Genomic DNA, 22,811 nt, shown 5'->3' on the forward strand with positions numbered 1-22,811 from the left:
CGCGGGGCAGGTAGGTAAGCGGGGCGCGAGGTGGGCCCGGAGGAGGACGCGGAGAGAGGGAGGGTGGGGGGGGGGGGGTCCGCTGGAATGGAATGCGCGGCGCCTAGGGCTCGTCGGATTCCAGGGCCACACGTGCCCTTCACTCCCTGCGCGCCCGCGCGCGCCACAGGCAGGCACCGACCGGAGCCAATAAACTTCGCCTCCAACTGGCGGCCGCGGTCGACCACCATAGAGCTCATTCATGGGGACCTCCTACCACGCCGCGCGCCGCGCGCGCGCGCGCGCGCGGCCGAGCCGGGCCGAGCAGAGAGCCAGGTCGGGGCCGGTTTGCCCGCTCAATCGCTCGCGACCTCGCGGACGGTGCGCGATTGGGGCGAGGATCGTCGGGAGACGCGTGAAATTCGCACTTACTTGCTCGTCGCTGACAGAGAATTCGAACGGAGAGCGCCGGGACGGGGGAAAGATGGCGGCGAGGGAGATGTGCGTGGAAGCCACGCGGGAAAAACTCGGATCTTCCCTTCCCTCTCCTTCCGTATGCGCGCTTCCCCGATCGACGGGGCATCCTGGGACGCGGGGCGAACGACAGCGGCTCGAAACGGGACGACTCGAGAAGGTTTATAGCCTCATATCGCCAATCTCGGCTTCCACTCGCGGAGAACTGCGTCTGAACTTTTACGCGACGCCGCGATCTCACGCTGCTGCTGCCACCTGGCGCGGGACTCGGCATTGGCGCGAGCATACTCGCGGTCGGTACACTCGTTATCGGTAACGAAGATCTCGCGAGGCTCGGAAGATACTTTCCGTGGAATTTAATGGAAGAAAAAAACAAAGATTCGAGTAGACTCGACATTTCGCGGATATTGGATTTCTCATTTAATAAGTTCGATCGTCTCGCTGAGTCTCCTAGATGGAAATTTAATCTCGTTTCTTATTACGTTAAAACGCGCAGGATTAGGTCGGGTTGCTCATCGATACAAACCTGTTGCTTATCTCCTACGGGAAAAGAAAAACAGGATCGTCCCTTACTACGGCGTATAGTAAAACTACTTTTATACGGCGTCGTTTAGGTCCGCTCGGTATTTCTTCAATAATGCTCGTACTTTCTTATACGAGGCTGGCCACCAATTAAAATAAATTCCGATGCAATCGGAATGCGATATAAATACCGTCGGCCATGTTAATCGAGATGCGAGACGGAACTTTTCGCTCTTTAAATTTCGAACTGTCGTCTTCTGTTCGCGGGTCGCGATAAAAAATAACGTAATATACGCGCGAGCGCTATCTGCGATATTTAAAATCCGCCACTTTGTCAACCTCGTATTTAACCCTCTTGACTCGCGTAATCAATTGAATGGGCGAGATTGATCTAAACTAGTAATACTAGTGCAGCCTTCATTAAACATTGTCAGCGGATCGCGTCATCGAGTAACCGGGCGGTAGATTATTTTCTTTTGGAAAGCTTAATTTTTCTTTTAAATTAACACATTTTGTACAATTAAATTTAACTAACGTGAAATCATCTGTCCCGATATTCAACGAGATATTTTGACGGTTTTATATCGAATCGGTAATTGACGTTTAGTAAAAATGTACTAAAATTAATACCGACAGAAATGCCAATATCTATCAAGCACGTACATTGCCGGTTATTTGTATCTATAAAGGATATTATTCAGATCTTGTATAAACATATACTATTATTTTGCGTACGCATTCCTGCGATGCAATCCAATATTTTATTCGTTATAGGTACGTGTAAACTATTCGTTGGTTATCCCGTTTATATCTGGTGCTTTTATCTCTATTTGTTGTAGCTTACCTCGCATTTTCAAAAGTTGCTGACGCACTACTACCTATTGCTCCGAAGCCTACGCCAACCGCAAGACCCTCAGGAATATTGTGCACCTAATTATAAAAGTCAATGTTACATCATAAGTCTAATTTATTTCATGATTGTGTAATGTAAGGTACGTCTAAGCGAGTGTGTACAGTTTGCAAAATGATCTGTTATCTCGTGGAAAATATACCGTAATTGCGACAACCAGCAGTAATATCCTCCGCCACTGGTTGTTCTTCGCTTCGTTATTGGGATCCTCATAGACAGTTCCAATTTCCGCCGATTCCGACGATCTGTTTATATTCGTGATTTGTCGGCGTCTACTATTCTGTTCGTAGAAGCCTGAAAAATTAAACATTCGTAGCAAACATTTATCACGCCCTGTCGGAGCAAAATTTTCGATAACTGAGCCACGAGCACAGGGTCACCTCATGCAAATGCAATTTGATACAAGATGAAGGAGTGAGAGAAGGAATTCTTCACGTGATATATAATACTTTCGATTAGATTTGTTGCAGCTGGATTCGTTTAGGCAGGATTAATAAGATCAGTTTCTCTTTAAGCACCATAGAACTTTCCACACAGGTCTAAAACGTTTATCTTTTTTTATTGGGTTTATTCTTTTTTACGTAAATACGCATTATTAGGTCGTGTTTTACGCGGACGTGCACTTTGTATTAATGGCAAGTTTAAACCGAGTATTTTTAGCGCTGTTTTCGTCGTTCCGCTGCACACTCTTGATCACACCACACTCGGCAGAGATTTACAGTTTAAGTTTAGCTGCTGCATTTAGTTGGGGCGGATATTTTTATTTATGAATTTATATTGGACCTGCGTGTTCAAGTTCCATGTGTTTCACTACGAGTAATATCATGCATATGCTAATACAAAGCTTCGGGATTTTTGGTTTTTTTTTTGGAGCAAGTGTGAACCAACTATTCATATTCCTATCGGACGTCACTTCTTATGTGGAACACATACACTATATTAATTTAGGCAAATAATATATTTAACCGGAATAAGCAATGGTCTCTGTATTAATATCTAATAAGTTTAGATATTAATAAGGAATTTTTGATTTTACAGAAATTTAATCGGTCCCTTGATAAGAATTTTGATTTTAAGAAAACAAAATGATAATGGTTTTAGTATTAGAGCCTATATTTTGCATTCTTGAATCTATTAAAGAAAGCAGGAGAGTAAGAAAGAGAGAACAAGGTGTCGGAATAAAATTGTAAACTTAATTTGTCTATAGACTATACCATGGTCTTTATCAAGCACAGTTTTGTCATACTGTTACTCTTTATGAAGAATAAGCGTCTTTGATCATGCTACATGCAAAGATTGTAACTCGTACTGATCGTATAAAACAGGCCGATGATACGAGGACTTTTAGAAAAGTAACAATTTGAGAGAATGCTTATTCCCGAATAGGAACCAGGTACATCTGCGATAAAGCAAAGAGGGGCGAGTGTATATGGACGTTCATATACATATACAGCGATATATATGTATACATATGTACAATATGTAATTATATCGTCACGAACTGATCCCATTTTCCAAGCCTAAAGAGAGAGAGAGACAGAAAAAAAATCTGCGCCTTGACGAGAGAGAGAAGAGAGAAAAGAGAATGAGATACCATCGATAGCAGTCGACTCGACGCGAGCGTTTATTTTCCCGCCGGGTATCAGTACGTCGTTAATCAACGGATCATAATCATCGTCTAAGTCCTCGTCACTCTTTAGTTTCGCAATGATCTTGCGTCTTTGTTTCGTACCGACTGATTGCATAGCTAAAAGCACATTGGGGGACTGAATGCCGAGGGTGGATATCAACACGTCCGTCCCGTATACGAACGCCGCGCCGACGAGAAACCCAACTGCGACCGGCACGAACGCGTACTCGCCCTCCGCTCCGTATATCTTGCTCTCGGTTGCCATCTCGATCGCCGGTGCCAGCAACGACCAGTAACTCGCAGCCACCATCACGCCAGCGGCGAACCCCAGGCTGATATCGAGGAGCTTACGCTGAAACGGAAACGAATCATTATAGACACATGAGCGGCTCCCTTACTCGAAAATTTCGGATCAAGGGACCGAGAAAAGGGGATGAATCGCCATTTGCTTTTAATCCGCGCAATCCTCCCGAGCTATCAGGACACGTGTTATGGAACTTTTTCGAATACATTCCAATCGGAATTGTTCAGTTATTTCCTAGCTGTCTATTGTATTTTTTTTTTTAGGAAAATCGGAATTTATCCCGAAAAGTTAAAACCATGGTGCTCAGATCTGAATCTAGGACATTTGTTCCTCATAGAGGAAGCTTTGTTTTCGTGAAAAAAAATTGTATTCGAGTTTTCATTGCCATTGTGTTTAGAATGTTTCAAAACGTAAAAAAACCATTTTTTAAGAAAATGTCTATGTGTGTGTATAATGTATGTACTGTTCGCGCTCTAACTTCCTCAAATATTAAGATATCGAAGTAAAACCCTTGAATATCAATTGAGTCAGTTCCGAAAAACGAAAGTACCTTTATTCGACTCTTTGGATAGGATTTGGAACTTAACATTTCTCACCAACTTCCTATCACCTCGCGTTTTCGGAAAAATCGAGGTGGACGGGTGGTCTACACCCTGTATATCTGTTCTCAAATTAAAATTTCTAGAATTGCGTTTAGACAGCCCTCCACCCTTTAATCAGTGCAACAGTTTCTAATCCTTTTATCCCTTTCCTTTTCGCCTATCTAGTATATTTAAAAATTCGTGCTATTTTTTAAAATATATATCAGGGCTCGGTACTGCAGGCCTTGAAATAAAAATAACGCGCTGACTGACAATTACAACCGTAATCTAGATTTCTCTCGGAGTCGCGTGCATGTTTGCTTTTCCGACCTTGCCAAACTTTAAGTGATCTGCAACTCTGATTTAGCTTCCGTCGAGACATCAGGGGTGCGGCAGATGTTTACTTCGGATACCCACACATTAGACTTGCAAGGGAATATAAAAAACCGCGTGTGTCAATACTTCGTGAGTAACTCGTGTCTTATCTCGTAATATCAGTGTCGTGGCTGTGCGATCGGCACCAAGGTCTAATCTCTCGAATCGATCCGAAATTTACGATAGCAATTAGATAATCCCCAAAATAAATGTAACACCACGATCTTGTCAAACATTGACGAAAGGATGTTCGAAATCTCTTTTCAATATTTGACTCGGTTCACAGCACGTACAGTGCAGAAAAATGCTGTTTAATTTCTCGTACACGAATTAAATAAAGAAACAAAATTTTAATCTTTCTAATTAAACTTTTTTTACTACAAATTAATTAGAGAAATTTCTTCAATTAACAAAATATATATTGTAGACACAAGGGATAATAGATGACTAATATAATATCTATCGGGACACATGATAAAATCTGATTACTACGTGATGTATGTTTGGTTACTCGTATATCTACGATCGAAACTCGACACGGACTGCAAGAGTAATCTATGTGTGGAGTGCATGTTTACATAATTGTTTATAATATAAGTACCGTAAGCTGTAAATAGTAAGACATGCTTCGCAAAGTTCATGTAATGACAAGCGTTATTTTATTATAAGTATTACCCGAGGGGGAAACCGCTGAGGGCATTGTGGTGTACATATTTGCGGCATTACTGGGCATTACTAGGACATTTTTTGGGCATTACGTCTTGCTGGGGCATTATAAAGATAAAATAAGGTAAAATAAGGTACAGTAAGATAAAATAAGATAAAACAAGATAAATACGATAAAAGAAGATAATAGGATAAAGTAATGCCTACTGGGCATTAGTGGGCATTGGTGTACAAGATTTTGGTCAGCGGTTTCCCCCTCGGTATTGCCTTATTGCATCATATGTTACGTCCGTAAAATGAACGAATGGCGTAAATGAATAAAATAAATAATTCGCTCATTCATACGAAAAGCTGTAACAAACTAAAGGCCAACGCGAGCCTGCAAACGCAGTTGTTTAACAATTGCGGTACAGTACGAGCATCTGCGTTCGCAGGTTCGTATTGACCTTAACTTAATTGTAAGTTTGTTGTAATTAGAAAGTCAAACCTTGACAGTCGATATGCGTAACATACAATAGAATTTCGTTCAATTACTTTTCGACTTTAACACTAGAACGACCACCGTTGTTTTGACACATGCAGACATTTTACATAGATAACTTCGAACATACAGCGAGAGAAAATAAATCGGCGCCTATGATCATTTTTTTATCTCGACAAAAGTCAAATTCCAACAAAAGCAGCTAATTAAGTTCTGCAATTGCACACAGGAAATTTGATATCCGTTATTTTCATAGAATAGATCGTTCTAGCGTTAATAGATCCGCAATTTGTATTATATCTCTTTAACAATGTACGCATTCTGCTCAACGAGTCCTCTAATATATTCCCTTAAATTAGAAACGAGATTTATTATTTCGTAGATAATGTCTGGCGATATTTACCGACGAAGAGGATAATGAATGCTAGTTGTCACTTCCGTGAAAATTATAATCAATGTCAGCCATTGATACCGCGAGGGAAAAATCTATTTTGCTATCTCACTATCGTAACTAGATTACAACCAGACAACAAGGAAAAGATAATATAAAATACACCGATTTCCAAAGTAAACAGAATCTAGCGACAAAACTATTATCTCTCGTGTGGTGGCGCGAACATTACGGCACGGCAAAAGTAACTAATTTTAACTTGATCGCGTGTAGCAACAGTTTTTACGTTCAACTCTTTCAGCGATATTTCCGTTGAAAACAAATTTGTTTCAATGGAAATTTAACGCGTTAAAATTCTGTGGAATGCGCCTAATATGCAGAAATTTATTTCAGCAAGTTTATGAATACCTACGGCAATTTTCTTGAAGGCCAATGAACTGTTACATACAAGAAACAGCGTAATATTTCGAAGTACCGAAAAAGATAGTACGTTGTCTTTACCGAGCTTTATTTGGACGACAATATAGACAAGCAAGATTGTAGTGCAATAACGCGCCGAGTCGAGGGTTCGTTCATTGAACGTGAGTTCAAGAAGGGTCCTAGTTTAACGAGCAGAGCAGTTTTTTATTAAAAGCAACCATAATCAAGTAATGTAATGCGTCTCGATCTCAAAAGTAAATCTCGATTAGATCTCTAGATTAGAAGGAAAAATATAGAATTTTCAAAGAAGGGGATATAAGAATTGGGCAAGAGTCAGTAATTGAGAAAGAACTAGGGCCAGTTTCACAAACGTCTGTTAATCACCCTAGTAGCACAGTGTACTGACCAATCATTGGTTAAACATTGACCCAATATTTGGTTGTATTGGGCCAATGCACTGTGCTACTAGGTCAGAGTTCTGTCGACTCCCTATATTTTTCCATCTTACTATTTAATGAATTCACCTTCGATTAGCAGTTAACCGATGTGAAACTGGCCCGTAATCCACCATCATTTCATCTTGACAAAAGTCTACGTACACTAGGAATCACTAACGCCTTCCCATATGAATTTAGGCACACGTAAAACACATATGTATACATTTTTCATGTATGTATGTGCAAAATGTATAAATGTGTTGATATGTGCACAAATTCCTGCGGGAAGGCATCAGTGATTCCTAGTGTACATGCCAACAAATCCAACACTGAAAAGACAAATTTCGCTACCATAGCTAATCATGGTTTGCTTGAAATATTTTGCTACCATCTATCAGTTTGCTATCGCATCTAATACAATAGGCACAGTAGCGAAATATTTAGCTACACAGTTGGAAAATTTGTGTTTTCTTGTTAAAAGAAATGCCCGTTAAAATTTTTATGTTAAATGGTTAACACATTCATGTGTTAATTTAACAGATTGCTCTTATGTTAATTAACCTTAAATGTAAAATTATTAAAATAACTGAAAAGAAATGTTAAAACAACACAATGTGTACTTATTTTGTAATCTTACACAATACATATGTTCTATATTATTAGTAACAAGATTTATCTGTTAAAATTTACAGAATGAAATGTTGATTTTATTCTATATAACATAAGAGTGATCTCGGACCATTTGGCTTATTACATCTGGGCCTGGATAGATCAGTTGGAAGAGCACTCGCCTGGCAAGCTGAAGGTTCTAGGTTCGAATCCTATCCCGTTACTTTTCTCGCCGAAAAATAAGTGGCGTGTCTTATTGTTAGTGCCTACCTCCCCGGAGATACATTCCTATTTATTATGAAATATAAAAATTACATTTTTTAAATTCATTTTGTCATTAAAAATATGTTAAGTTTACACAAAATTTATGTTAAATGATTTTGAGATTTGCATTTATTTTGTGTTAAAATATTAACAGACTATTAGTGTGATCCTTTAACATATCCATATTATGTTAAATTAACACAAAAATTTGTGTGGACCGTTTGGGACATGTGATATCTGTTAAATTTAACACAAATTTTTCAACTGTGTATCACAACTAAATATTAGCTGTCCATATTTTACAACTGAAATTTAGTTGCCACATGCAGTTTTTAGCTACGGCAACTACATTTTTCTTTCCGTGAACGTCACTTCTGTAATCTGAGACAAGAAATCCGGAATCCGTAATTTTTACGGCTTTATTTGTTCTGACGTAAATAAATCTAAAAATTTTACGATTCCACACAGGTGGAAAATTTTCTTGTTAAAAAAATTGCCTGTTAAAATTTTTGTGTTAAACGTTTAACACACTCATGTGTTAATTTAACATATCGCTCTTGTGTTAATTGACCTCAAATGTAAAATTATTAAAATAACTGAAAAGAAATGTTAAAACAACACAATACACATGTCTATATTATTAGTAACAAAATTTATCTGTTAATATTTACAGAATAAAATGATTTTATTCTATATAACACAAGTGAGAGTGATTTCGAGCCATTTGACTTCTTACATCTGTAAAATGTAAACATTACACTTTTAAATTCATTTTGTCATGAAAAATATGTTAATTTTACACAAAATTTATATCAAATACTTTGAGATTTGCATTTATTTTGTGTCAAAATATTAGTGTGATTACTTAACGTATCCATATTATGTTAAATTAACGCAAAAATTTGTGTGGACCGTTTGGGACGTGTGAAATCTGTTAAATTTAGCACAAATTTTTCAACCGTGCAGCCGCGGCACGTAAGAGAACGGTTTAGTCCGACGAAACGAGAATTTGTGTTTCACGAAGTGAAGTTTGTCGCGCGTATTGCGTAGGCCCGGCCAGACCGGTTACGCGCAAAATTTAACATCCGACAAGTGGACCGCAGCGCGATACGCGGTTTCCCGGGTTTATTTACCCCCGTATCGTCGTTCGCGCGACTTTTCCGTTCATGCGGATCGCAAACGGCCGCGCGTAACTCGCGTCTGAATGGCAACGTGAAAGCGCGCGACCGTACGGCGAGCTGGACTCTCTCCGGCGATGTGTTCAACTCGTACGCGCGCGCGAATTAAATCGCACGAAGGAAGCGGCGGATTACGCGCGGGTCCGCCAATCGCCGCGCGCCACCGACGGCGGGCGGCGATTTAACCGAAGCTGGCGGATCTAAATTTAAATGCGACGAAGAATCGCGCCGGAATGTAGTCCCGCTCGCGCAAACGACCGGCGTTTTTGCCCTTGTCATGAAAAACCTCGTCCCTCCGCCTGCCGACGATCGAAATTCGATAACTTGCGCGTCGAGAAATATCGAATCGCGCCACCGTTGAAATGTCATTCTCAAATGTCATGGATTAAAGGGTGTTTTTATGGGGGAATTTACGCGAAGGAGGAAAAAATGTCAGTAGCGCGTGTTTATTGTGGCGGCAAAGTCGTACGAAATTGGAACAGCGTTTTTTTCGATATTAATACACAACGAAAGTTGAAATCCACCGATTGGTCTTGGTTTTCCAACAAATCTGACTATGAATACCGGCCTTAAATATGCCTTGCGTTGATTAAATTATTATGACCCAATATTGGGCCATACTTCTTTTAATCGTCGGTATAACGTTGGCTAAATGCAAAATCCAACGTTTCACCAACCACTGGCTATCGATAAACCAGCGTGACGCCGCCAACGTCAAACCATTGTTGTGTCGGAACGTCGGGCCAATATTACAGCATTAAAGAGGCAAGGTAGATCCAGAGTCGTCTCGAGAGTAGCAAGTGTAAAAAATATAAACGTGGGGGATAAAAAACGTACGTTCCTAGTACCCGCTTCTCTCGAGACGAGAGTGTACGGCGAAACTCGAAGGTGCAGGGAGTGCAGGTCGCGCAGTTAAGAACGTTCGGAGGGAAGCGCGTTTCGCGCACGGGCGGATGCGCCGGTAAGGTTAAGTTCCCGTCCGACGAGCAGGATCGGGGATTCGAACGCGAGCGGACGTGGACGGGGCCAACGGTGCTCACCTGCGTCCCCCGAATGACGATGACGAGCGCGGCGCCGGCCGCGGTGAGGGCCCACGTGAACAGGGTCCCGAGGAGCGCCTGGGTGATCGCCGAGTGATCCTTGAGCATCTCGAGCCGCCGTCACATAGGGCGAGGGAGAGACCCGCGATCGGTCGACCGTGTCCCGCGGCCAACTGCCGTGTGTGGCGACGGACGCGGCGCAACGGAGACGCAACGGGAGCGTGCGGAGCGAGCGAGTAACGAGCGCGAACGCGAGAGCCGGGGCCGCGCGGAGATCTCCGTCTGGCGTGAGCACTCAGTCCCCCGCGCTGCTTATCTCAACCACCGCGCGCGCACCAGCGACGCGCGAGCATCGAGCCACTACCACCAGCGTGCCCGCCGCCGCGCCGGCCGAGCGCGACGCGCGCGTGCACCGAGATACCCACCCGCCGTCCCCGCGCCCCGCCGTCTCAATCGCGACTTCCGAATATCGCAGGCGCGTGGGCGCCGCGGCTGTTACGTAGCGCGCGTACACACACACGCACACGAAGCGCGGCCGCGTCTATTTACACTAGCTCTAATTTACACGTTTGCGTAATTGATTGCCGGCCGATTCGAAATTTTCGACCCTCGAAAGAGGCAACGTCCGACACGCGTTGGATAATTCGGAAGCGACTTGGCGAGCGATCAATTTGTAGATTTGAATTTAACGGATGACTATACGAAGCCAATTCGAATTCGAATCGAGTTCCAATCGAGAGGCGAATGAAATATCGAATTGGACTCGAATGTTCTCTCCCGAAGTTCCGCGCGATGCGCCAATAGCGCGCAGAGAGACCGGCGCGGCCAATGAGCGCGCCCGACCAATCGGCGCCATCCGAGTCTCCGTGTTCGCGCGCGACCGAGTTCAGCCTGAAGTCGCGCGACTTTCGTCCGCGTCCGGCGCCGACGTCTCAAGGTTCCGTCCGTGTCGGTGGCCGAACGGTGTCAAGGCGCTCGCCTTGATCGACAATGCCCGCCGGCGAAACGCCGTAGCGTTTCTCGCGCAGCGGCACGGCTGCCGTCGATTCGCGAGGCCACGCCACCACCTTCCGCTCCGCCCGGCGGCCCAGCAGACGACGCGCCGACGGACCCGCGGGGCGGTAGGAGCGACTGGGAGCGCAACGTCAACGTGCAAACATGGCGTCGGCAACGGTAAGTGTACAAGCTCGAGCCTCCGCGCGATCGATCGCATACTGACGCCACATGTCTCTCTCTCTCTCTTTTTTTTTAGTCGTAGTGCCTAACCACGAGGTATCCGATTGTCACTCGTAGAGCCAAGTATAAGTGTCGCGGGGAGGAGCGAGGGTAAATAAGTTCTAGTCGGCGATAGGAGGGTCGTCACTGACATTCGCTTGCGCATCCCCGTACGTATACTAGCGTGGACACTAGCGAGGAAGGGCTCGCACGTATCGGTAATCACGCCCTTTGCGGAAGCGAATGTTTCGCCGGGTTCAGCCTCGCTCTCTTTTTCTTTTTCTTTTTGCCTTACTTTTCGAGAAACGCAGGTTACGGCTTGAGTTTACACGTTCGGTGATGCGGATAGAGGCATGATAAGTGGCATGGAAGTTACTTCGTGCATGCTCGATATCCCTTTTACCGAATGTCACGCGATCTCGTTTCTAGGTGCCTCTGCTGATGGACGACGACACGATTGCTTTCGGGGAGGAGGAGGAGGCCGCCCAGAATGCCGGCAAGCTTAAGTACGAAGACCTTTAGATAAGCCACGGAAGTGGTTGGGCCGTGCACTTGTAAGATAAAATATTGTCTTCTGTCGTTCTAGACACCCGTACGTTACGCTGTTTCACTTGGCCTTCAGGATAGCGGCTATAATAGTTTACTTGCTTTGCGGTTTGTTTTCGAATAGTTTCATAGCGAGCTTTGTAACGGTGGTGCTACTTTTGTCGATGGATTTTTGGACCGTTAAAAATATCACGGGGAGATTAATGGTCGGCCTTAGATGGTGGAATTATGTGGATGACGATGGCAAAAGTCATTGGATTTTTGAGTCTAGAAAGGTTCGCTCATTATACAGATATTTATGTACGCTTTGATTTACGTCGCTCTGTATGCGCGACATGACGACGAGTCTTTGATTAGCGAGAAAGTGCCTCTTTTTCTATTCCTCTTGACATTGTAGCGAGAAGGATCGTTGAATTCTACCTGAACGAGACGCAAAGCCTATATCGCAGTTTCTATCGCGCAAGTTCCACTCGCATAGATTATATTGAAACGTAGCTTTCGATTATCGAGTATATTTTTTCTCTTCACTTGTCACGTTCCGGCAAACGCTGATTTAACTGGATCGAGTAGTTCAAGGTTTACCGGCTGTTACATTTTTATGCCCTTGGCACTTTCTAAAACTATTTATATGCATTATTCAGATTTTACAAGTAGGCGGTTACCCAAGACATTTATGTTCCAGCCGCTGTTGTGTATTTATAGAATATGTAGATAAAATAATATAGCCTGATAAATGACTACTTAAGTACGATCCTCATGTGTGCAAGTCCAACGTCTGCTATGTGCCCTGTGTTTCAGGGTGCACAACAGAATCGCATTAACGCAACAGAGGCGCGAATCTTTTGGTTGGCCCTGATCTTGTGCCCACTTTTTTGGTCGATGCTGTTCATCGCGGCGTTATTTAGCTTCAAATTCAAGTGGCTTCTGCTCGTTTGCATCGCCATAGTTTTGAACGGCGCGAATCTGTACGGCTACGTTAAATGTAAGATGGGAAATGATCAAAACATTTCAGCGGCCACGAGCGATTTCTTCAGGAAGCAAGTGTTTCAGAACGTACGTATATTTGTACGACACGTCGAATAACATATTTTTTCTCACCTGATTCGCTTTGCTGCAGGTCACTTCAATCATGACCAGAAGTCCACCAACGAATAATTCCAATCAACCGACTAATGTAATATAAATTGATCAATTTGGCAACATTAATGTATATGTGCGTGTGTGTCATTTAAAATTTATATTCACGTGATAATTTACTACTTGCAGATGTTTGTACATAATAATAATGTTAGACAGTATCTTCTAAGTACAATATTATATAATAAATCGTTATCAATCTTCACATACCGCCCTACTGCTACTTGACGAGATGCCTGCTTCATCCATTATCCAGTCCAGTTTTTCTTTTATGTCGCCAACAGTGGAAGGGTGGAAAGGAATACTTGGATTTTTATGTTAGTACTAGTTTATTAATGCCGCAAGGCAATACATAATGTACACGGTATTCTTCCTTGTCAACAGACTCTTCCTATTACACAATATTTATTTTGTATAGTTGTTAATTAGTAACATTGCATTTATCATGTTTTTTTTTACCTCAGCCTGTTGTATTCTTTCTGGCAAGAAAGTATCACAAAATAATTTCCCATTCTTTCAACGATATTTAGTATTTGACTTATTCTTTGCATTTAAATTCATATTCTTCTTCGGATCCGCGACACTTTACTGGATTCATCTAACGATGAATTTGAGAGGCGATCTTATACACAATAACAAACTCGCTATATTGCACGGAGCTACATTAGCCGATTGTATTTTATTATATTATCAAAACTGCTCCGAAGACACGCGCGAGTTGTGTACGTTTTCAAGAAGAAGAATACAACAAACCACATATCGTTTTGCTATACATTTTAAATCGTTAAAAAATTATGAAGACTAACAAGGGTTACGGTACTAAAATACAACATGCACGTAAGCTGTTTTCGGAATGATACAAAAAACTTAGTGTAACATTACAATTATTACATTATAATATAAATGTACGAATATTTTGTGGACTTCCTTGTAGCAGTAAATTTTAGTGAGTATAGATTAATGATATCAACTTATAACTAGTAGTATATTTATACAATAATTCAATTTCGTTTCTCGTAACATATTTTAGCTTGGGACTTTAAACGTGAAGCCATTAAGAAAGTTGGCAAAGTACATGTGTTGATAATAATTACATTAAAAATTCGAAATTTATAAGTTTCTCACCAAAGTTCTGCCAAGTTTAACGCTATTAAAACTTAATGCGCTTTGCGGTATTCTAAGAAGAATGTTTAATGGGATGAAACGCTCAATGGACTTGTTACAGATGAATACTTATAACAATGATTTCAAGGTTATTTTTAGCAAAAGTCTTTTTCTCTTTTTAAGAACATTACAATGAAAACCACAGTGTGTACAGGGCGTTTGACTTTTAAGGTTTAACAGCTACTGATTTTTCCTTCTTGAGAAATGTTCCCAGAGCAAGAGCTACTTTACCAAAATTTGCACTTGAAATAAATTAGCTTTGTAAACTTTGAATGATTAATTGTACAGCAATGAGGTAAAAACATTTCAATGGAAATAAGTCAGTGTTATTTACAGATGAAACTTTCCAATGTACAACTAATTGTTCAAATATCATCCACTCCTATTCTAATTTTCTAAAACATATTGTTTTGAGTTTTGTGTCTTCAGTCGCATATTGTAAGAGCTAATAAACGTTATCCAGTCATACACCATGTATAACATTAACAATATCTTGAAGAGTGTGAGTCTTTACCGATTACAGTCTTTGAAACTATGCACGCCCAAAATAATAAAACTGAAAATATTACAGAATCTTTTCCTGCCGTATCCAGAGATAATCGCAACTTAATTTGCTTAATAACGCTTAGTAGGAGCATGTTATATAAAGAATTTTGCTAGAGCTATTTTTTTTAGACTGAACTAAAATTATAAAAGTAATTACATAAAAACTATTGTATAAATATATATTTCCTTCAAAGTAAAATACTACAGGTTGAAGTAAATGCTTTTGGTTACAGTCTGAAGGCCAAATGTTAAGTAGTAATAAAGAATCTGCTGCAATTGCCAGAAATGTAACGTGATAACTTAAAATGCATCGTTAATTTGAAGTGTTACTGTTTTTTAATGAACTTTGAGACGTAAGGCAAATTGTAGAATTATTTTTATAACTAGTATTATCATTATATAATATTATTACAAGTAGCACTATAATTATTACCATTACACTATAAATTAGTGAAAAATGCCGCGGTTGTAATGGTTTAACAGGCAGTGAAAAATTTGATGTAATTACTTATTTAATTACGTACACTTTAATATTAATAAAATTAAGTACTTTTTTTTCAAGCACAAAGAACAATAGTAAATGCTATATGAGATGGCCCTCAGTTTGTTAACAGAAGAAAAAATATCGCGACACTAAAGCGGATAAGCATTTTTCTCTCAGAATCCATAAAGGAACACCCTGCTCGAAAGCCGTTGTATAAAAGTACACTCGTAAAAATATCATTTAAAAAAAACTTTACTTAAAAAGTATTATTAAAAAAGTGTAAAAAAAATTGTGAATAAAAAGTACGGAGAGAATTAAATATTACGGGTAGATACAACGTACTGAGTAGATTACATTTTTTTCTGTTAAAACTTAACACGGTAGTTTGGAAAATACCTATATCTTCTTAAACATCTTCATGTCCTTATACACACTCGCATCTCTTATGATATATATATATATATCTATGTATATATCTCTTAGCATTTTGTATATATTATATATATATATGTATATTTTTATATAATGTTACTAACGACACAGTGCATTTATGTACATTTAGTCACAGTTCCTGACCCTCGAACCACAATAACTAATGGTGAAAGGAGAATATTCGAGCAAAATCGTGGAATGGTATTCTCGTGTGACATTTTATGCGTAGTTTCAACTTGTCAAGAATATTTTGTAATAAGCACAGAACCGTTACAGCCAAAAGAATGCCAGAAACCAGAGAAGATTCACAATTGATAAGTTACTTTATTTAGATGAGACGTTTACGTTCGTCATTGTACATGTACACTTTTTTTAAATGGTACGTTCTAAAATGTTAGCTACAAGAGAGAGACATTTGCTATACCGAACAGTATCATGATTTCGAAGAAGGTGTAATCGAGCGTACAATTATTGTCCTCGTAAACTGGAGAGTTTGCAACTTTAAATTGCAATATATGTATCCGAAGTCGTTATTTCTATACAAAATGGATAATGTCACGATGAAAGTAATTAGTGCTTCCATAAAATTATCTATGATTCAATAGAATCGCTAGTCGAATCACTGTTGATAAATGTAATTAATTATATTTATGGACGATAAAATCAAAGCAATTCATACATTTATCTTTATAAAATCACTGATCGTCGGAGAAAGACATTTGAATACACTATTAATTCGACAGTATAGCCAGTGATTCTATAGAATTATTAGAAATTTTATAGAATTGCCGAATTAAATATTTCCATCGCAATAAATATATCACGTTGTTCCTCGTTTATGCGTTCTTGGCATTGATCTGGCATGTGAAAAACAAATAGCTTATATTACAAGTGTCGATGATTTTATGTATAACATGAATACTCAGCGTAAAGTTGATTTTAGTATAAGGTCGTAAGTAAAATCGTAAGGTAAAAAAACATTGAACAGTCGATGCAAATGTAATGGAATTTATGGCTATCTATTTCAATATATTTGAAATGGTAAGTAGAAATATTCGAGGTAGAAGCTACGTTGGAACTTTGTACATAAGGGTATCGAGGGCTCGGGAGTACACGAAAATTCAACATACAGTGCTTCTATTTAAATTAGTTTTTTTTCTTCTTTTATAGAAACGTGCGCAAGTTCGCTCGCGCACCTTTCGTTGAATAGGCACCGTTTCCTTTCATCCTTCTTTCACTCGGGTCCTTCTTTCATCCTCATTTCCCTAATGGCGTCGCTTAATCTAGCCTTAAAACAATTTCTTACAATCTACCTAACATTATTATATAATAAGAAGATCCCTACTATTCATAGTGAGTACAGCATTAATAATTGTCAATTTGGCAGTATGGCAATTTTTTTTGTTTCTTGTGAGCGGAAATTTTCATCTCTCTCTGTTTCTCTCTCTCTCTCTTTACGTTGTAATGGCTAAAAAAGTTATTACTCGACTGGTTTTCCGATCCATTTTTCTTTCTACATTAAGTAAGTACTCGTGGAATATGCCACGTACGGTGAATGGTAGGTTCTTATTTTCACGATGTGCGTTTCACACATGCAATTGATCGTGCAGCTCGTGTTTCTCTCACAGACACGGACGTCGACATCGAGACCATATTTCGTTCCTCTATGCAATTCGCTATTGAAGGAAGCACTCGTATCCTCAATAAAGAGAAGAGGTTTTGATCTTAATTGTCTTAGTTTGTAAGAGATACTATGCACGGTAAATGCACTATGTTTCGAGTGGGAGAGATATGGTCGTAGTATCTTCAGTCTATCTTAAAATTAGACCTATCTAGACCTTAAAAAAATGCTTTTGCGAATGATCGACTCGACAATGGGATATGTTTCCAATTCACTAATTCGCGAATGTGACCCTACGCGATGATGGCGGCTCGTAATTTTGATTACATCGTCGTACACGGCTGATTGACTCTTCGACGTAAGAGAATGTCTGGAAAACAAGTTCTTTTCGCTCGCGCGTAAAGAAAAGAACACCGTACGATCGCGCGTGCAAACCACGCGTATTGTATGTACTTCTAAACGGCAGTTTTGACTCATGTCACCGTAAGGGAACTTTCAAATCTAGTTTCTAAAAAGAGATTAGCCTAAATCGACTGCTCCTCTCAGCACTCAGGATATTTGCTGTGTTAGGAGTGAAAATTTCCGGCATATTTGCATTTACTGCAACACCATTGACTAAACATTTCATCACTATATTAATTGCTCACGACACTAGTAAATCGCGCACTGCTACTGTATTTGTCCTTGGAAGGTACAAGTATGTTACACGACTTTATTGTACTAGACACGTCGTACTTTTGCCCTCTCGATATCTCTCTCGCCCCTTTGCCGGTCTCGCTTGTCCCTCGACAGATCCCTCTGCTCGCGAGTGTCGGCTTGTCAGTTGGCGTAATGATCGAAGGAGCCTAAATACTCCAAACTGGCTCGATAGCAGAACTGATATTGATCCTGTAGTGAAAACATCACAATTGATATCGCGGTTATATATATGTGAATACATTAGAAATACGACGCATTGAAGAAATGACAAGTTTACGAACCTCGGTTTGAACCATAGCTGGACGTTGTGTGCGCAATATTCTGACAGTTTGGAATATGTCGACGACACCTTCGTACTGCATTCGCTCCAATACAATGCTAAGCGTTATGAAGACACCCGTCCTCCCCACACCGGCGCTGCAGTGCACGGTGATCGGTCCGTCCTGGCCGAATTGTTCCTTCGTTTTGTGCACCTGTCCGATAAAGTCGATAAAACCGTCGCCGGACTTGGGCACACCCTGTTCCGGCCAGTCGATAAACTGGAATTGCCTGACCGTGCGACTGGCCCCGTCGCGCGCATCCGTCACCTTGAACTCTCGCAGAATGTATTGCGGCATGTTGTACTCCGCGATCGGGTCCACGACGAAGCATTGATAACGGATAGATCGATCGGACGGCCAATACTGGTGGCACTTCTCTCTGCCCATCTCTTTCAATTTTGTCAGCATAACAACGATCGTGGAATTGTGCTCCCACAGCATACGCCAGAAGTCGTCAGTGGTGTCGCACAGGGGACCTTGCGTAGCTATGTAGGCACCGCGATAGCGGTACCCGTCGATCAGGCTCGCATTTATGTAATCAGAACCCTCGATATTACGCTGCGGCTGTAGGCATACTCTGGTGCATTCGTAAGGCAGAATGTGGACCAGTCGATTCTTATGTTTATTACACGGTAGATTCGCGGATATAAATCTGGTCGAGTCAGCCTTTATGTTGGACAGTTTCTTGAATTCCAGTTCCATTCCGGTTATATTGTCGATTTCCGGCTGCATGAGCTTTTGAATGTGGGAATGCAGATTTCTGGCCGGTACCTCCGTGTTGCCGCAAATCACCGCCTCCAGCAAGGCATCGTGAATGAAGATATACTGATCCTCCGTTTGCACCATGTAATTCCTTTGAGCACGTAGACACGTGACGTGGCCGTAAATGTCGATCATTTTTTCGTGTTTGATTCTTTCTAACATCGAGTCTATCACGATGAAACAGCCAGTTCGTCCCACGCCCGCGCTACAATGCACCACCAATGGTCCACTGTCAGGCACGTTGAGGGATCTAACTCTGCGCAAGAACTGCAAGAACGGCGCGGGGTGCTCTGGCACGCCGTGATCAGGCCAGGCTGTAAATTGCAGCTGCTTTATCTCCCGCCGCTCGGAATAGCCTGCCCGGCAAACATGGAACGTACGAATGCAGTAGGTTGCCAGTTCTTGGACGTCGCTGATGGTCACAGTCATCTGTCCGTAAGTCTCGGATCCTCTCGTAGGCCAATACTGATCGCACTTAATCCTCGTTCTCTCCTCCAACTTGGTCATCATTACGATCGTGCTGGTACGCAATTCCCAACACATGCGCCAAAAGTCCCCGAACGTCTCCTGCAACGGTCCCTGGGTGGCCACGTATGCGTTCTGCTTTCTGTAACCGTCGCAGTAATTGGCGTTGATGTAGTCGGAGCCCGGCATACCGTCAACTGTCTGAAGGATGACTCGCGAATGATCGTACGCGATTACATTGGCATAACGATTCTTCGACGCGTTCACTTCCATATTGGAATGGTCCCACGTGAACTGTTGGCCAGGTTCTATTGACTCGTATTCTTGACTGAACTTGAGATTGTCATTCGCTTTCAGGCGTTCAATGTGATTGCCTAGTTCGCTAATAGGAATCGGCGGGTGCGAGATCATGCCAGGGGTTTGGAAATTTAGTCGCCGCATTTCAACCGGGTCCGACGGTGCGTGATTCGAGCTTATATCCGCTGCCATGAGCGGTCGCGTAACGGCTGCTTGATCCGGTGCTTTACACGGCTGTCTTCGTCTGAAATAATTAAGAGACAAATTTGCGATGTGCATCCGATTTAAACCTTAATTTATTCGCAATATTCCCTGTAAGAAATACAACTTACTTTTTAATGACGAATAAAAGTACGAGGAAAACGCTGACCATCAATGCCGCGATTATAGGACCAACTACCCATACCATGCCTGGCTCTTGACCGCTAGTTTTTACAGAAACTTCTGGATTTCCATCCGAAGGCGTGTTAGGGTTTGGCCGACGCGGTGGCTCGCCGGGAGGTACCTCCCTCATGTCCAGAGACAAATATTCGGAAAACGGCGACGACGTGTACAAATGCTGAAAGGGATATTTCATTCATAATTAGACTTATTCACAAATAACTTGTACGCAATCTTACCTTTCGCGGAGTATCGACCACAGCCCGTACGAATATTCTATAACGCTTATTTTTGGCGAGCTTCCGGTTTTCATATCCCTCGTAGATGTCTCCGCTGCCTAAGTGGAACGTATACGGAATGTCTCTGTGTGGAAACTTAGCCGCTATATAGGGCGCATTTTCTCTTTCCTGCTTAGCACCATTTCCGGTGATCATATCCTCGGTCAGCTCATCCGGCTGTTTATTGACCGTGCTCTTGTCTTCAGGTACAACAATGAGATAATAGTGCGAGATTGGACCATACTCCTCGGAAGCTTGCGGTAGGATAACTTGAATCTCCTCGCCGTTAACCACACCGTAGAAGTCCGGCTTTACCATCGGCTTGGGCGCGGCCATCTGTGTAGTGACTGTGATCTTCGACGGTGGTCTGTACTGACCGTCGCGCGGTATAGCGCTCACATTGACGTTATAAGTCGTGAACGGTTGCAGCTCGTTTATTGTCGTACTCGTGACTGTAGGCTCCAATAGGATCTGCCTGCGAGGCACGAGTTGTGTTTGCGTTATACCTTGGGAATCCACGAACTCTTTAACAGCGTCAAACGAGACTTTGTACTTCATCGGGGTCAGTTTTATGGGTGGAGTCCAGGAAAGGACCATCGAATGCGTTGATGAGTCCGGCGCTCTCAGGTTCAACGGTACATCGTCCGGCTTCACCTTCACTGTGACCTTCTCGCTGAGTCTTCCGAGACCAGTCTTGTAGCGCGCCGCCACTGTTATAGCGTACTGCGTGAACTTCTCCAGATTGATGAGATCCGCCGATTCCGTCAAACCGACACTCTTTTGTTTCCACTCATCGAGATCCTCCACGGCGGTTGTTGTGTAGAAAATCTGGTAACCGACGATCTTGCCTCTGTTGGGCACCGGTTCCCACCATACCTCCACGCTGGTATCCGACGTGGCCACGGCTCTCACGGACATCGGAGCTCGGCCTATATCCTTTTCCGTCATTATCGTGATTTTCTCGGAGTACGGACCGCTGCCTTGCGACGTGTGCGCTCGCACGTGAAAGACGTACTCCGTGTTCTCCTCCAGATTCGTGAATACCGCTCTCGTCTTGGTCGTGTTCCTGTCAATAGTGGTAGAGTGATCGTTCTTCTTGTTGAACTGCACGTCGTATCCGATTATCTGGCCGTTTCTGTGCTGCCGAAGCGGTTTGTCCCAGGTCACGCACACAGTGTCGGGAGTTTGAAAGAAGTACGACAGATTCGTCGGTGGCCCGGTTGGCTCGCCTTCCGGACTGAACCAATATCGTACGGTCTCTTGACCGAAGCCGATGTCATTCTTGCCCGCCACCCTGAACTCGTAATCAACGCCTTGTTCTCCTACGGATTTATTATTTGACAAAGTCATTAAATGCAACCAAGTACGGGCAACTTGTAAATTATCCAGTACACAGAACAATTATTATCGCAATAAGTATTATATATATCAAGTGTGTAAAGAAAGAGAATATATGTCGGTGTATATCTTGAAGAATATTTAACTTAGACACGGATATTTTATTTTTATACGAAACAGGACATTAATGCTGGTGCGTGTTAATCTTTCTCACCAAGATCCGTGATTTTGTACGCCTGCTGACGCGTGCCCTCGATAAATTCCTCCTTGAGCGTTTGATTTTTTATACCGTACCGAATACGGTATCCCAGTAGATTACCGTAGATCTGAGTAGGCTGGGCCCATTCGAGCTCCAAGACATCGGGACCTCTGCTCAGGACTCTGAGATAATAACGTGCGTGGTGCTCGATTATGAGCCATTTACGCAAGCACCTGTATCTCGTAGCTTCAAACGGGCGATGCTTACTTTACGTTGACCTGTGGTCTGTTTGGTACACCGCCCGGGGTCCTAACGTGTATCGGTGCCGAACGGTCCCCGTCTCCTTTCCTCGTCAATGCCGCCACCTGCACCGAGTACCTCGTGTCCGGTTGCAGTCCGGTGATGTTGACCTCCAGCACGCCCTCCTCGTGCACGTCTCGACGTATAGGTTCGTTCAACAAGTCTTTCCCCTGAGAAACCATCGCAACCTGTACTGCGAGCCCTCTCCCTTATCTATTTGCATACTCATCGACTCTTTTAAGCTTTACTCGAGAAAGATGTCGTTAACAGATATGCGCGATAATGTAGTCTCGCAATACCATTAATCTACCCCTTTCAAATCTTAATTTGTTCATTGCATTAAGCATACAGGATGTTTTACAAAAG

At 42.2% G+C, this 22,811-nt stretch overlaps 3 protein-coding genes across 20 annotated transcripts in view; 1 reads left to right on the plus strand and 2 right to left on the minus strand.

Annotated features, from left to right (window-relative positions):
* Positions 1-10,620, minus strand: part of LOC105567773 (zinc transporter ZIP11) — a 33,034-nt gene extending 22,414 nt beyond the window's left edge. Inside the window, exons 1-4 of one of the 2 annotated variants that reach the window (XM_012022892.1) lie at positions 10,262-10,620; positions 3,480-3,867; positions 2,028-2,179; positions 1,820-1,905 (exon numbers count right to left, since the gene is read on the minus strand). In XM_012022892.1, coding sequence (XP_011878282.1) covers positions 1,820-1,905; positions 2,028-2,179; positions 3,480-3,867; positions 10,262-10,369 — 734 coding nt within the window. In that variant the 5' untranslated portion in view covers positions 10,370-10,620. The remainder of the gene's footprint in view (positions 1-1,819; positions 1,906-2,027; positions 2,180-3,479; positions 3,868-10,261) is intronic. The other variant, XM_012022893.1, reaches the window with a different exon arrangement.
* Positions 10,621-10,958: 338 nt separating this feature from the next.
* LOC105567776 (uncharacterized Golgi apparatus membrane protein-like protein CG5021) lies at positions 10,959-13,388 on the plus strand. 10 transcript variants are annotated; one of them, XM_012022904.1, is made up of 7 exons: positions 11,014-11,434; positions 11,514-11,533; positions 11,906-11,982; positions 12,063-12,068; positions 12,147-12,297; positions 12,821-13,075; positions 13,140-13,388. In XM_012022904.1, the coding sequence occupies exons 1-7, from the start codon at positions 11,029-11,031 to the stop codon at positions 13,203-13,205; spliced, it is 981 nt and encodes a 326-aa protein (XP_011878294.1). In that variant the 5' UTR covers positions 11,014-11,028; the 3' UTR covers positions 13,206-13,388. The 10 variants fall into 10 exon arrangements, with proteins under 10 accessions (XP_011878300.1, XP_011878301.1, XP_011878294.1 ...); XM_012022902.1 differs by having other exon boundaries at positions 12,063-12,297; XM_012022903.1 differs by having other exon boundaries at positions 12,063-12,297; positions 12,833-13,075.
* An 81-nt stretch (positions 13,389-13,469) lies between these two features.
* LOC105567774 (tyrosine-protein phosphatase Lar) overlaps positions 13,470-22,811 on the minus strand; it is a 419,078-nt gene continuing 409,736 nt past the window's right edge. For all 8 annotated transcript variants that reach the window (XM_012022900.1, XM_012022901.1, XM_012022895.1 and 5 more), the window contains 6 exons: positions 22,413-22,615; positions 22,161-22,327; positions 20,570-21,930; positions 20,282-20,508; positions 18,387-20,193; positions 13,470-18,294 (listed from right to left, as the gene is read on the minus strand). In XM_012022900.1, coding sequence (XP_011878290.1) covers positions 18,226-18,294; positions 18,387-20,193; positions 20,282-20,508; positions 20,570-21,930; positions 22,161-22,327; positions 22,413-22,615 — 3,834 coding nt within the window. In that variant the 3' untranslated portion in view covers positions 13,470-18,225. The remainder of the gene's footprint in view (positions 18,295-18,386; positions 20,194-20,281; positions 20,509-20,569; positions 21,931-22,160; positions 22,328-22,412; positions 22,616-22,811) is intronic.

Source organism: Vollenhovia emeryi, unplaced genomic scaffold (assembly GCF_000949405.1).
Source record: "Vollenhovia emeryi isolate VEMERY1.0 unplaced genomic scaffold, V.emery_V1.0 DF939134.1, whole genome shotgun sequence".
NCBI classification, from domain to species: domain Eukaryota; kingdom Metazoa; phylum Arthropoda; class Insecta; order Hymenoptera; family Formicidae; genus Vollenhovia; species Vollenhovia emeryi.